General features: G+C 43.4%; 1 protein-coding gene across 1 annotated transcript; it reads right to left on the reverse strand.

Annotated features, from left to right (window-relative positions):
• Positions 1 to 952: 952 nt before the first annotated feature.
• LOC145349521 (ras-related protein Rap-2a) lies at positions 953 to 13,895 on the reverse strand. Its single transcript, XM_080198070.1, has 2 exons — positions 13,339 to 13,895; positions 953 to 10,612 (listed from the first exon to the last, which is right to left on the reverse strand). The coding sequence occupies exons 1-2, from the start codon at positions 13,471 to 13,473 to the stop codon at positions 10,196 to 10,198; spliced, it is 552 nt and encodes a 183-aa protein (XP_080054196.1). The 5' UTR covers positions 13,474 to 13,895; the 3' UTR covers positions 953 to 10,195.
• Between the last annotated feature and the right edge of the window lie 2,671 nt (positions 13,896 to 16,566).

Below are 16,566 nucleotides of genomic sequence, written 5' to 3' on the forward strand. Positions count from 1 at the left end.
AGAATATTTTAAGCAAACGTTCATTTACTCAAAAATGGACAAAAAAAAAGTAGCCATTTAAGACAGAGATGAGGAGGAAATTCTTCCCTCCAAAGGGTTCAAAATCTTGGAATTCTCTCCCCAAAGAACAGTTACATCCACAGTTCTACTTTCACTCCATCCAAAAGCATGTTTCTTACGTCTGCAAAGTTTTAGTCACCGTCAGCAAAGCTTTAAAGCAGACATCAAAGAAGCTTGGTAATGCTCTCCGATTTGGGAATTGAGGTGCTTAAGCTGCATTGTTGACCAACAAAAGCCTGAATCTTTGAAACTGCCCATCTATCTCCAATGCAAAACCAGCCACAAAGTCATGCATATTGTGGCTACAAGAGCAGATCAGAAATGTAGTATTCAGCATTGGGTGGCTAGTCTTCAGACTTTCCACCATCTACAAGGCACGCATGATGGAATTCACTCCACTTGCCTCGATGAGTGGAGCTCCAACAACATTGAAGCTGGACACCATCTAGGTCAAAGTAGCCTGTTGATTAGCATCCTATCACCTTAAACAGTCACTCCCTCACCACAGGCAAAAACTGCAGTGAAAAGATGCACTTGAAGCTTTTTTGACAGCACATTCCAAACCTGCAGCCCCACCATCGAAAAAGGGCAACAAATCCAGTGGAATAAAACCAGGTCCAAATTCTTGGGCTTGGAAATATAATTACTGTTCCTAGGTCAAAAGCCAGGAACCCCTCTGTAATAGCATTGTGTAGCTACACCACACACATTATAGCAGTTCAAGCAGCAGCTCACCACTTTAAGAGCAATAAAGGGACGGGGAAAAGAAAGAAATGCTCCTGCCATTTTTCAAAGCTTACACACCTCGCAATGCCTAGAAATACCTAACTTGCAAGCTAAAATTCTTAAAGAATGGTTTGTCATGAAGGCACAAGAACAAGTTAGGTTTCATTAAATAAAATTTAATTTTGTTAAAATAATTTAAATCCAAATACAGTTGACATGTTTGCATCGAATTATATTTACACTTCTTGCTTGATTCAGAAACCGCAAGGCTACACCACAGTCAACACCTGGTTAAAAACGGTGCTATTAAGTATTCAATTGCGTTAGTGCTTGACAGCTAACTGCCAAAAGATTATGTTTTAATTCACCTCTGGGAAGCGCTGAAAATATACTGATGTTAAAACAAAGTTAACAAAAATAAAAATACAGAAAAACAGCAGCTGAAAACCATTAAAGCCAAATACAATATAAAATAAGTTTTAAAAAAAAGTCCAAAGAATGGCGGTTCAGTCAATGAATCCTTGGTTTCAACAGGAATGTAAACAATTTTCCAATACATTGCAGTTAAAACCAACAGAGCTCAAACTAGTATGTGTTAAAGGCAACATTCTTTACTAAAGGGAAATAAACAGGATTAACATTGCAGAGAAGCTTTGGTAGCCATATTGGGGTAGTTGGGAAATGCCAAGGGAATAGCTCAAATCGCTTTCAGCAGTACAATTATTTGCAACATTTAAAAGGAACACAAATGCATTTGGTGAGCCAGCACATCATCAGTTCTCAAATGGGATTACTTTGGGACAGGTCACAGAGTGTTTGCTTTCTCTTTGTACCAGACAACACGTGGCACAGTAAAGTTCCAGACCTGAACCCCAGGCTTTTACCAATGAGGCACTGCTGGAATGGATCAACATTAAAGTTTCAGAAGCCCAAGTGCAATTAAACACTGTCACGATACAGTCACATTCTTTTTGCCACGACATTTTGATGCATTAAACACCACATTTACAAACAGGATTTTAAACTACATCACCAATACATCAAAACTGATACTTACACTGGATCACTGGCTGCTTTATACGTAGAAAGCAATGCCACTTTTCCCCCTCTACACTGCTCCTCCACAGCATCACAGTACATGCCATATTACTTTATACTAGATCTTAACTGAACACAATTCTCTGTACCTGTCACAAGTTGCATTACTCCAGATTACACGCTGCACATCATAAAACTAATGTGGGGAGTGGCTCCATCTACTTACTCCTGATGCTGAGATGCCATGTGAAAGCAACGTGGTATTTTCACACTGACAGCAGTTACCAGTAAGTGCGTTCAGTAAGCAGGCTGACTCTTAGCAATCCCAACTCAGGAACAAGAGGGGTTGAGAATGTGCATGTATTCTTTCCCCCCTGCCAAATATCCAAAAGGGTAAAAGGGTTGAGAAGTTACAGATCTTCACCAGATCTAAAAACAGGAAGTGCTGGTAAAACTCAACAGGCCTGACAACATCTGTTGGCGCATTAGGGTGGAGTCCAGTATAATCTCTTTGGATCACCTGCTTTGTTCGAATACCTTTAAGGCTGGACTGCCACCCACTTGGGGAAAATGCCAAAAATCAAATATCCACAGCTTCTCGATGGTTTTCAAACCTTTCGCACACAGTACCCCACGAATTAATAAAACAAACATCACTGGCAACTTTGGAATTGTGTCAAAACCGCAAAGCGAACTAAGAAAAACATATGAAACTCCACCCCTACATTGGCAGTGAGCGCAGAAGAAAATATTGGACAGGACGTGAATGGTTTTCTACGTTAGACTATCTTGGCCGACGGAACAGAATAGACTTCACTTTCATTTGAAAATTCCTTCAGCTTTTGGCCAGGTGACTCATGTAATGGTTTAGATGTCCACTCACCACCTAAATACAGCTAATACGCCAATGGCAAGTCACCCACCCAAACCACAACCTACAAATTTTCCCCTCATAACATAAAATGGCTATAGATCAAATTCCAGTCACTTAGAGCGAGAGTATCACTATATTGCTTCAGAGCCTGTTTTATCGTGGTGGATGCAAGGCTTTTTACTTTCAACTCTGGATTGGTGCAATTAACTCAAGTTATTCCCACTACTTGTATAAAAAAAAGTGTGAAATCAGAGGACCAGCATATTGCATGCCCCAAAAAGAGTTACATTGCACAACAAATTACTGCTCTGCATCTGGGAACTTCCAGACGTCTATGTTTAGGTGTTTTTCAGGAAGTGTTTTTTCAGCCTTACAGCCTGTTATAAGGAATTGAACCAGCAATGCTTTTCTTTTGTTGTGAAATATCCAGTTTAAAAAAAATCTAATCTGGGGAGTCACCAAATCTCTGCAGTGCTGAAGGAGGTCATTCGAGCCTGCACTCTCTCACCCAGGCCCAATCCCCCTAACCCCAACATCCACCCTGATAGTTCTCATGGCCAAACCTAACCCGCACATTTTTGGACTGTGGGAGGAAACCAGAGCACCCGGAGGAAACCCACACACAGTCACCTAAGGCCAGGATTCAACCTAGGTTTCTGGTGCTGTGAGACAGCATTGCCAACTCTGTGCCACCCTATCTTTGACAAGTTTTCCAAAGCTGTCGTCATGGTATTTCACATAGCAAAGAACCTGCCAGTACCAGCCCCAAAATGCCAACACCCAGCTTTACCTCAACTCAAAGACCGGGAGAGAGAAACCACCAACAAAACGCCTGCCAAAACCATCCCATCTGAGACCCTGGACTCAAACCAAGATTTTACATTAATTCTTGCCACACTCTCAAAAATGTTATACTTCTATTTTTCTTTTTAACAATGGGGAGAGATTTGGTTTAACCAATAACGTGAAGTTGATGAAATGTGCCCTTCCGAATAACTCCATGTTACCAAGTGCATTTTATCATTTACTGAATGATTCCTACTGGGAGGTACCAGTCACAGTTCCAAGTGTAACACTCGCTTCAGATAGTCATCAGTTCAAATCCCATACCAAAGACTTGAGCATTAAAAGTTTGGCTAACACATAAGCGCGTTACTGAGGGAATGCTGCATTCTCCATTTGATTGAAGTACTCTGGGATAAGAGGTCGCAAAAGGAGCTACACACATGAACATTTGTGAACAGTAAACAGAATATGAGCAAGAAAACTTGAAAGTTTGTACCTGGGAGGTTGTTCGCCCCTTGCAAGTAGGAATATGATATGCAATCCATCAGTAGCCTCCCCCCCGCCCCTCCCACACCCCAATGATCTGGATCTTACTGCATCTCAGATCCATTATCAAACATTCAAAGCTATTCGGAGGGGAGTCAGGGGTGGGGGGAAAATAATTCTGGTGATAAAACGTAAAAGATCCTATTGAATCATTTTCCCATTACAGTTTCTCAATACAGACATTTCACTGAAGGCTAAAACCTTGTGGCTAATTCCTTTTAGAGATAGCCTGTTTCTTTCCTTTCCACTCTCCTGTCAAACTAAACCCAAAATCCTCCACAACCATATTCCAAATTTCACCTTTGCGCCACTGCAAATCAAGCCAGTGGGCCTAACAGTATAATTTGGGATGATGGAAATAGAACCTGCTATATAACACAGGTTCTTGGATGAGAGGGGATGGGGGGGGTGGTGGTGGACTGCTGGGGAAGTTTACATTTTGCAGCTTTTAAATTAAGTGGTTACATGTCAATATCTGATAACTTCATCCTCCGAGGGGAAGTTATAGCTTGCGGTCATTTACTACTCAAAACTCTGAACCACGTAGATACCTTGTCCATTTGAACCACATGGATTGGATAACCAAGTCCAACGTTAGTGGCCCTGCCCATACTAAACAACACTTCCTAACAGAAGCAGGGAAAAGTCAGTTCAGCAGATTCTGCTAGTTCAGCACAGGCTAGACATTCAGATTCAGTCCAACATTTTCATACACTCTCACTGCCAATACATAGGTGCAGCCACACAAGTCTCCATTCAATTCCACCCTTGGAGGTTTTGACACACGTCTAGCTCTGCCCTTCATGTTTATTCACTAACTAAGCAGAGTTTAAATACAGCAGTTGGTTGTATTGAAACTTGTGGGTTTCCAAATGCTTCACTTCATAAAACAAACAAAAGGAAAAAAAAGTTGGAATTAGACGTGTCTATGAATAGTTCCTTTTATGCAATCATAAAAGTTACACTGTCAAAACAGCATTTAAGCATACACGTCACATAATGAATCAGTATTTCAAGCTACTTGTAGGAAGGTTTCAGATCCAGGACAGAAGATATTTGACTATTCTTATTGCTCTAAAGCAGAGCTACCTTCAGAACAATCAACTTCTCTTATGCACTGCAATAAACAGAGGAAATATGCTAGTAGCACATGTGCAACAGGAGTGTAATTACCTCCATATATCTAGCATGATGTTGAAAAAGCAAATTTAAGGATTTGCAGACATTCAGATGAATTCATTATTAGTATCACAGCTACTTGCTAATAAATGACAAGAATATTGGTTCCGCATTGAAGAATGCCTGTCAAAACCAGTCAGAGATTTGGCTGGGAATAAGGGAGGGGTCAATTTGATTTTGTAAGATGCCTCACAAATACTTTGTTCCATATTTTACTTTCTAAAAATACAAAGCATGTTAAAAATTGTGTGCTCTGCATAAAAAAAGTGGAGATGCCAACTTCAGAGTGTAACTTCAATCGGGATTCTTGTGTAAAACTAGAAAACTGGTGTGCCAGCAAAAACGTTAACCACAGTACAACAATTATGCAAACATAATTCATTTTACAAGACATATTTTGGGATACTGGAAATACATGATTGGGAAATATATAAAATTTGTTCTTTTACCTGGGGGAAAAAATTAGGACAACAGCTAGCTTTCTGAATCGGATTCTGAAAACTGAAAGTGACTATTGTGCCAAGGCATTTTTCTTTCTGCGGTTGTCAAGAAGGTTAAGAATGACTTGATTAAACTGTTTAATACTGGTAAAGCAATTAGTCTAAGGACTTTTATAATATTAACCACTGAGCGTAAACAATGCACTGCAAATGTTTCCAACTCTGAAGGGCCTCTTTTGGTTTAAGGGGCAAACGGGCCAACTCTCAAGGCAGCATTTTATCAAATTCGAAGGGGATTTAAATGAGGTAACTTGCTACGTCAACTCTCCTGGCCAATGCAATGAGTGCACTGCAAAACCAAAAGAAGGGGAAATTCATTAGCTAGCCATTTTACTTGTGCAAAGTGAATTAGCACCAGGTAGGAGGAGACCCTCGCTGGGAAACTCACATCTAAACAAGAGAGTTAACTCAAGAATACTTTGCTGCAATTAACCAGAGTTAACACAAATTGTCTGATTCCTTCCTCCTCCTCCCCCCCGCCATATCTTCCACTAAAATGTGTCACTGGAATTAGATCCAACATCGTTCATTTCCTGGAACCAATCCAAAATAAAGAACAACAGTTTCAAAAAGGAAAGTCTGTCTGTGTTCACAACAACAAGACGACAAGATGATGTATCTAATCTACTGACCTTAAACACATGACTTCAGGTGAACATGTGCAGTACCGATCTGAAAAATCAACTTGCATCAGAAGCTGCAGTTCAGAACTCTGACTTCTGGTTTAGAGAAGTTTAAAGCAGCATTGAACAGTTTTAAAAAAAAGTCTAACTAGGTTAACAACTTCAAATATCTAGTTAGTTGCAAAGAATGTTGCCCACACATACAGATCCATTTTAAGGGGTTATTAAATATGAAACTAGGAATTGCTGTAAATATATCTGAATATTCAGGTAAATAATAAAAACAATGCAAGACACTGTTTGGAAATGTAAACTTATGCGGAGATATAACAAGACAATAAAATACATCTTTGAATGCTTCAAAAAAAAAGTCTGCACATTATAAGCGAGGCTGAGGTTCCCATCATCCTGTACAAAAAAAATCACGCAAAGTGGATCCCATTTACTGCATCTTCAGTTTATTGTACTGTATTGGAAATGAAAAATAAACTATTGCAATTTTGCAGAGGTGTCTTTTAGCCATCTTGGTCTATAAAAAGAAACCTGCACCCGTAACTTGCAGTTTTGTTTAGAAATCTTTTTTTTGCAACAGTTAAGTCACACAATCCACCACATACTGTTGAAGATGCAGGATGTCATCCAGTTACGAAGGAACTGAGCAGCTCCCAAGTGGAGGTAAAGCTCGATCTGGAGAATCAAGTTGTTTTGCTAGTGTTGGGGGTGCCTCCACCGTCACATTTAGACTTCCACTTGCACACCCTACTGAAAGCCCTACGCGTCTGATTTACTCCACTGGGAGCCTTGCAGTTCAAAAATCTGAATGCAAGATGCATCAGTTTTACACGCCAGGGCTTGTGTCCTCCAAGTGTGTGACAACTCTTACGGATCTGACAGTTCCCTCAGTAGGGAAGAACTTTGGAGAAAACTGCCCCATTTCCACATCTCCAACTGCTGGTTCTGCGCAGTGGCATTTAAAAAATAAAATAAAGAGTTCCTGTAACACAACTGTCAGATATTGAAAAGCAAGCAAAATAAGACTGTAGTGACTAAAACAATTTGCTACTGCGCTCATTTATTAAACCACTACAGAATGCTCCAATGTAAGACTTTAGTATTTATCTGATGTTCAGCCATGCATTCATTATATTCTTAGTTCAAAGATACAAAATGAAAAAAACCCACAATAAAGTATTTGAGCACCATTCATAAAATAAAATATATTTTTTGCCACTTCTGCATCAGGAAAGACAGAAATCAGAGGGATGATTTCTCCTAGTTTATAAAATTTGATCAACTCAAAAGGTTTCCATTTTTTATAGACTCAAGCAATAAATGCAATAAACTTTTCTTCAACGTGCAATACAAGAATCTGAATCACATTTATCCGGATTGACTGCAGTGATCTGTTTTTCCTTTATGAATGATGTGAAATTTTGAAAATTTCCCCCAACATGTTATAGATGATCTTCGGGCATTCAGACCCTTCAAGTTCCACATACCACCAGATCCATTGAAAAACACATCCATCAGCAGACAGACACTTGTGGGCAGGAGACACGATATACTCTTCCCCTCAAGAGTCTACAAGAACTTTTCTGTCAAATTCTCTCAATTTGACTGAACATTTTGCTTAACCTCACAGAGGCAACTTTCCCCCAACTCTTCGTTGCCCTGACCTGCAAGAATGAAGGCTGGACGAGGAGTTCTCTTCCCCTTCTTCCCACTGAAGAAGCATTCAGCATCTTGGGACATTTTAAATCACAATGGTGGGGTAAGCAGACATTTAGTATGGGATTGATCCCCCCTCCCCCTTACAAAGCTGGCTAGTGATGGCTGTGGTGTTGAAACTTCAACCAAGTATTTAATCTCCACAAGTGTGAAAACGGCTGCCGTTTCCACCTTTATCACAATGATTCTCAATTTCTTCATCGTGCAGGAATGGTAACATCTTTTCTTTCTCTGCACAGCAAACAGCTTTTTACCATTTGTACATCACTTTCAAATTTAGCCTCAATTTTCCACACTGAAGAGCCTTGCAATCTTCTTGATCCTCCCTGTGAAGTACTATGAAACAGCGTGAGAAACCTGGATGCCATTTTCTCTTTCTAAATGCCAAAAGGATAACAAATAAAACAACCACCTTTCAAAGCAGCAGAGAGGGGGAAGAATTAGCCAAACCTGGGAGCTTTGTAAAGCTGCTCACTTTTTGCAAGAGTTGAACAATGTTGAGCTTTCAATAAATTGTAGCTGGACAGTTTAAACGTTCTCCACTGCAAGACAGAAAATAAGAAGTCCTTTTGCTTTCTTTCTCCTCGCCATACCTTGCTGCAAAGCAATGCAAATACAACACTATTGGCTTGCACCAAACAACAGAACAGGGTACTGAAAAACAAAACCCCGAATTAGCCCATTCTCTTTCTCTATGATACAAGGAACATCTTGGTCAGCCAACTGTATCACAGTTGATTTGTTCACTGCCCTTTCCTTTAATCACCAGAGGAATTATCAACTTATGCCCATCACTGCTTCTGCACCATTCATGAAAGGATAGCTGATTGTTAACATTTAACATACCGCACTGAAAAAACCCTGATGGAATCCTGACGAAAGGCGCTTGGTGCCACTACTCCTGGTTATACTCTGCACTATAGGAGTGCAAAGGTCCACTGCTTTTCCCTCCTTGTCTCTGATGAACAACACAGACTCCTGCTGTTGTAATGTGTTCCCTGTGCGCTTGCCCACGTATCCTGCAGGTACAAACAACTAAAGAATTTAGGCTCAGTTTTCCATTCACTACAGGACACATGAACTAAGAACCCTCTCTTCTCATTTTGGTAACTTGCTCTTCCCCTTAACAAGAAGCATTTAAGCTCCTCAATGACATCATGCAGTCAGATTTTGAGTGTAGGCACCCTTCCTGTATCACATCAATTGCTTCTTTTAAATACTTTTTAATAAAATCAGTGCATTTACACAACAGAGAACATAGCCCTGGTCCTCAACCTTAAATCTTAGTTGCCTGACTCCTGATTAAATAATCTGGCTCTTCTCTGTTGATGCTGTGTCACAAGAGATGCAATTCGCCAATATTACAACCGATTTGTCTCATTTTGTGTTTAAAAAACCATAAACATTTCACGATCTGACACAGGAAGAGCACTAATCATCTGTTATAAAGCTCCTCTTTTAGATATGCTCCCCCTTTATAAACATTAATATTAAATAATCTAACTTCTCCTGGATTGGAAGAGATGGAGATCTCCCAGATTGGAACACTCAAAATCTCTGTCTTAACCCAACCTGTTATCGCTGCCTGTAAGGCCATGGTCAATCTCATCTTAGTTACAAACTCTTGCTGACTTCCTCCTTTCAAAATAACAAACTACAGCAACATGAAACTATCTGATGGCTCTTCTGGTCTGGAAGAAACAGAGATCTTGCAGACAGGAATTCAAAGTCTTGTGTTAACGCAAGGAGTTTGTTTCTTCTCCTTACTGTAGGACATGGAGAACAGCACTGATCATCAATTGTAAAGCTTCTCATCGATACTCTCTTGCTTTTTATAAACAACGTGAAAGAATCTGGCGGGTCTCCTGGTTTAGGAGAGGTGATCTCCCAGATAGAAACTGATTGAATGTCTGGTCTTAACCCAAAGCGTTTTTACTTTGCTTTTTGTGTTTACTCTATGACACAGGATGAGCAGAACTGAGCATCAGTTATAAAGCTCTTCGTTGATATTCTCTGCCTTTATACATAGCAATAAGAAATAATCTAGTTGCCTCCTGGATCAGAAGAAGTGGAGATCTCCCCCAGATAGGAACTGACACAAAGTTTTTCAGTGTTCTTTTGCCGTACTGAATGTTTTACTGCAGGACACAGGAAGAACAGCACTGATCATCCTTGTCAGGCTGTGCGGCGTAGTTCATCTGTCTGACTATTTCAGCGAAGAGCTCATCCACCATGGTCTTGCTCTTGGCAGAGGTCTCCATGAAGGGGCAGCCCCACTCCTCAGCCAAGGCCCGGCCCTCAGCGGCTGACACCTCTCGCTCGCTCTCCAGGTCCACCTTGTTGCCCACCAGGATAACGGGCACCTTCTCGTAGCGCTTCACGCGGATGATCTGGTCGCGCATGGGCCTGATATCCTGGAAGGACTGCTGATTGACCAGACTGTAGACCAGGATGAAGCCCTGGCCGTTCTTGATGTACAAATCCCGCATGGAGGCGAACTGCTCAGTGCCTGCCGTGTCCAAGATCTCCAGCACTGAAGGTGATGAGTCCACCTGTAACAGAACCATGAGAATGGTTACAACACACAAGCCCATTCAACTCACATTGGCTCTCTGCAAGAGCAACTCAGCAAATCCCATTCTCCTGCCTGGTCCCCATAACTCTTTACTTTTTAATTTCAGGTAATGATCCAATTTCCTTTTGAAAGCCTTCAGTGAAACTGCCTCACCACTCTTAGGCAGCGTATTCCGGATTCTAACCGCTCACTTCATATAAAATGTTTTTCCCTCATGTTGCCATTGCTTCTTTTGTCAATTAACTTCTTGACTTCTAGTCGTCTCTTACACAAGATCAACCCCAGATTCTCCCATCTATTTAACTGAAGCCCCTGGTCCAGGAACAATTCTTGTGAATATTCTGTGCACCGTAATACCTTGCGTCCTTCCTCAAGCGCAATGCCCAGAATTGGACCAATGCTTTCTCAAGGTTCACCATAAATTCCTTGCTTTTGTACTTTATGCCACTGTTTATAATCACATTATCTGACAGCCATGGCTCAGTGAGTAGCACTCTCATATCAGGAAGACACAAGTTCAAGTTCCACTTGCAGGACTCAAGCATACTAAGCAAGGCTGACACTGAACAGTACAAGTGAGAATACTACATGGTCAGAGGCTCCATCTTTCAGGTGAGACATTCAACCAAGGCCCCAACTCTCTGCTCTGATGCAAGCTTCCATGGCACTATTTCAAAAGGGTGCATCAGCATTGTAATCCCCAACCAACATCACAAACAAAACCTAGTAATGATCATATTGCTGTTTGTGGGAGCTTGCTGTATGTAAATTGATTGCCCTTTTTATTGAGTACACTCCAGATAATAAGAATTAAGAGCAGGAGTAGGTCAATTGGCTCCTCGAGCCTGCTTCGCCATTCAATATCATGGCTGATCTGACTCTGGCCTCAACTCCACTTCCCTGATGGCTTCCCCACCCCCAATAATCTTTAACTTCTTTGTTGATCAAAAGTCTGTTTATTTCAGCCTTGGATATATTCAATAATCCAGCCTCCACTATTCTCTGGGGAAGAGAATGCCGCAGAACCTCAGGAAGGAAATTCCTTCTCAACTCCATTTTAAAACGGAAGATCCCTCATTCTGAAACCATGCCTAAGTGCTATTTGCCCTCACAAGGGAAAACATTCTCTTGGTATCCACCCTGTCAAGCCCCTCAGCATCTTACATGTTTCAATAAGGTCACCACTCAGTCTTCTAAACTCCACTGAGTCTAGACCCAACCTTTCCTCATAAAACAACCAGGGATGCTAACACTAAAAGGAACAATGGGTTAATCTCCTGTATGCAAACTGTGGGCAAAATCAAAGGAGAAAAAAAACCAAAGCAAATTACGCCTTTTATGTTGAAGACTTTCCTGTATTGGGTGAAAAACTATTGGAGGTGCAGTGGGAGAGGTGGAGTGGGGGAGATGAGGACATGGAAGATGAGAAGCTATCCAATAAAACCTCCAAGAGGAAAATCCAATCAGCCCAGAAGTAGTCACACTGGACTTGAAACATTAATTCACCACATTCTCTCACCATAAATGGTGAGCAATTCCATTTTCACTTATTTCAGATCACCAGCAGCTGAATTTCTTAAAAAAAATCCTCAAACCCTAAAAATGTGGCTGCAAATTGGAGGTGGAGAACTAGCTTGGAGAGAGGAATAGAGTTAACACTTCAGGTCCAATTGTACTTTAGTTGGGAGCTTTGAAACTCCTGTGAAAGCAACTTTTGGTAAACACCTCATCATGGGAAACAGTAAAGCAAAGGAAGCAGAGAGGTAAAACAGACAAACAGAAATCCCATCAGAGAGAAGAACAAAACTTTTCCAAGTAGACACTGCTGGAAGAGATGATGTAGCGAACTAAATATGGGGAAGAAAGCAAAAATATGCACATACATGCAATGCAGAAGAGGCCAGTCAGACCATCAAGTGTGTACCGACTCATTGACAGGGTATCTTGACCAAGCCCCCCCAACCCTGCTGTCAACCAACACATTTTCCGTGGCGAATCCATCTAACTACATACACATCTTGGGGCACCACGGGGCGGTTTCAGATGAAACCCACACAAACACAGGGTGAACGTGCAAACCCCACACAGACAAGTCACCCAAGACCGAATTGAACCCTGGTCCATGGCACTGTCAGGCAACAGCACTAACTACAGATCTAACTGAAAAAAAATCTGGAAATACTCATCCGGTCGTGGCGGCATCTGTGGAGAGAGAAACAAGCTTAACTTTGAGCGCAGTATGACCCTTCTTGAAACTTAAAAGTGCTGAAAACACTCAGCGGGTGAGGCAGCATCTGCGGAGAGAGAAACCGGGTTAACATTTCAAGCCCAATATAACCCTTCCCAAAACAGAAAGCACAGGAAAGACTCAGCAGTCGTGGCAGCATCTGTGCACAGAGAAACAGGATTAATGTTGAGTCCAGTATGACCCTTCTTGAAACTTAAAAGTGCTGGAAACACCCAGTGGGTGAGGAGGCATCTGCAGAGAGAGAAACAGGGTTAACATTTCAAGCCCAACATGACCCTGCCTGGGAGGTACAGGGAACACAAGTCTGGGCTTGATTCCTCATCTCATCCCAGTGTCTTCCCACTCCCCACCCCAACCTTTCATGAAACATTTCCTGCCCCAACCCAATCACAAAATAAAAACCCCACAGTGAATAGATCAGGTCTACAAAGGGGGGGATAAAATAAGAGCACTACCTCTATCTCCTTGCGGTAGAAGTCCTCGATGGTGGGGTCATATTTCTCGATGAAGGTGCCAGTGACAAACTGCACGGTGAGGGCAGACTTGCCCACTCCCCCGCTGCCCAGCACCACCACCTTGTACTCCCGCATGGCCGCTGCTGCCCCTTTAAGGGAGGGATTAAAGTCGGAGGGCGAAAATTATATAAAAAAACAATAATAATAATAATCCGGGGAGGGGGGTGGCGATTAAAGGGGGGGGTTAAACTTCTCCCCCCAGAATGTCTTTAATTTTCCACCCCCCGGGAGGGAATAAATTATATTTTTAAAAAATAAAATATCCACCCCCCTCCCTTAAAGGGAGACAAAAGGCCGCTCCCGCCTCACAGGGAGGTAACGGCGCCTCCTTCCCGCCCCATCTTCTGCTTCTTCATCGAGTGTAACGCGGGTTTCTCCTCATTATTTATTTTATTATCGCCCCCGAAGCCCGATTCCGCGGTGCTCGGCGCCGCCATACTCTGCCGGGCGGGGACTCTCTCCTCGACTCCTCGCCGCCCGCTCCGCTCCGCTCAGCACAGCTCGAGCGCGCCGCCTTCTCACGTGACGCCGCCCGGCCACCGTAGCCGGATGTCCCCGCCCCGCCCGTGTCCATCAAATCGCAGCCCGGCCAATCGCAGCGTCGGGTACCGCCCCTGCCGCCCTCTCACTGGTCCATCTTACTGTCCGTCCGTCTGTTCTCCCCGCCCCTCCACTTATTTACATAGCGCCCGCCCCCCTGTCTCCGACAGTCATCTCTGCCCCTGCCTGCCCATCATTCCGGCTCTGCCAATCGCAAGCCGAGGCAATTGCTTTCGGACCCGCCCATCCCGCCAAAGCCTCTTCTTCCATAGGTCAACTGCCTATCCATCATTCCCAGACGGCCAATCCCCGCTGCCTCATTTACATAAAGGGAACCGCCCCCGCCCTCGCGAGCCGCTGGCTCCAGCCCATTGTCCCAGCCGGCCAATTGCCATTCTGAGTGTCGGTAGTCCCGCCCATCTAGCTCCATTTCATTGAGTAGCCGAATTGCCCATCAAGAAAGGTTCGTCCAATCGCGGCACGGTGATTTACATACATGACCCCGCCTCCTCGCTTCGCTCGTTCCAGCTCATTGTTTCGGGCCGGCCGTTTGTCATTCCCAACTGGCCAATGGCCGCCTGCAGCGACTCCTGGTCACGCCCACCAGCCTTGTCCCTGAGGACCAATCAGCGGCGGCCAGGACCCTTCTCCCGGAAGGGGAATGGCAGTTCAGGCCGGTCTCTTATTGGACAGCGCGCCTGTCGGCCTCAGCCAATGGGTGGAGGGCGCTGTCTCCAGGTGCAGAATGTAGCGGATGCGGTTGCCATGGGGACGAAGTGACAGCTGGTGGGGGGAAACCCGGGGAAACCCCAGCCCTGCTCCTCTGTACCTGGAATCACTGGCACCCAACTGGCTTTAGACCCGGAAAAAGCGAAGGCAATGGATAAGTGCAGAGCTTAACTTCAAAGCCTGCCAATTGCACGGAGTTATCGGCGTAGGCAGAGGCCATTCGTCCCATTTGCTCCATGCTGGCCCTAATGACCCGCAGAGGAACATGGCCGATCTTCCAATGCAATTCAATGCAAATTTCCCGCACTATCCCCAGATCCCCTGGTATCTTTAATATCGAAAAATCCATTGATCCAGGTGGCACAGTGGGCAGCACTGCTGCCTCACTGCCGCTTCGATTCCCGGCTTGGGTTACTGTCTGGGTGGAGTCTGCACGTTCTCCCCGTGCCTGCGTGGGTTTTCTCCAGGTGCTCCAGTTTCCTCCCACAGTCTGAAAGACGTGCTGGTTAGGTACATTGGCTGTGCTAAATTTCCCTCAGTGTACCCAAACAGGCACCAGAGTGTGGCAACTAGGGGATTGTCACAGTAATTTCATTGCAGTAAGTTCATTGTAAGCCTGCTTGTGATACTATAATAAATAAACTTAAAACTTAATCTCCACCGCCCATTGGGGTAGAGAATTCCAAAGATTGCTATCCCTGGAGTGAAGAAATACCTCATCCTAAATGGTCTTGCCCTCATTCTAAGACTGAGCCCTGACTGTAGAACCCCTCTTCCCCAGTCCCCCACCCTATCCCCACCACAACCAGGCTAACGTCCTTCCTGTAACTGCCTGTTCACACCTGTCAGAATTTTGTACATCTCAGATTACCTTTCATTTTTCCAAGCCCTGGAGAATATAGACCTGAGTCCTCAATTCTCCTTTCTTGCTTCTCCAGAGATCAGTCTTGTGAACAGGGCAGCACAGTGGCACAGTGGTTAGCACTGCTGCCACACAACACCAGGGACCGGGTTCGATTCCAACCTTGGGTCATTATCTGTGTGGAGTTTGCACATTCTCCCCATGTCAGCATGGGTTTCCTCCAGATGCTCTGGTTTCCTCCCAAAGTCCAATGATGTGCCGGTTAGGTGGATTGGCCATACTAAATTCTCCCTCAGTGTCCAAAGATGTGTAGGTTAGGGGCATTAGTGGGGTAAATATGTGGGGTTACAGGGAAAAGGAATAGGGTCTGTGTAAAACACTCCATTGGAGAGTTGGTGCAGACTTGATGGGCCAAATGGCCTCCTTCTGCACTGTAGGGACTCCACGATGCTATGAACCTTAATGGAGCTCCACAATGACAAACAGAAGTAAGGAGACCAAAACTGTACACGACTGTGCACTTTAACAGCCCACTTCAGTTGACCCTACCAACATATCCCATTTATTTGACTTTTGTATACTTATTCTCCTTCTTAAATACTTCTGCAATTCGTTGCTACTTATTAGGGATTCAGACTGTCTATAAATTGATTTAATCTTGATTGATGTGATTTATCATTGTCACATGTATTAACATACAGTGAAAGTATTGTTTCTTGCGCACTATACAAAGCATACCATTCATAGAGAAGGAAACGAGAGCGTGCAGAATGTGATATTACGGTCATGGCTGGGTTGTAGATAAAGGTCAACTTAATGCAAGATAGGTCCATTCAAAAGTCTGATGGCAGCAGGGAAGAAGCTATTCTTGAGCCGATTGGTATGTGACCTCAGACTTTTGTACCTTTTTCCCGACTTTAATTTATGAGTTTATAAAATAAAAGCAAAATAGTCCAGATGCAGGAAATCTGAAACGAAGGATTGGGGGGGACCTGAGTAATCTTTTCTGTCACAGTGTGGGGTAAATCTGGATGATT

This window comes from Carcharhinus amblyrhynchos, chromosome 10 (genome assembly GCF_965287045.1).
Source record: "Carcharhinus amblyrhynchos chromosome 10, sCarAmb.v2.hapA, whole genome shotgun sequence".
Taxonomy (NCBI): Eukaryota; Metazoa; Chordata; class Chondrichthyes; order Carcharhiniformes; family Carcharhinidae; genus Carcharhinus; species Carcharhinus amblyrhynchos.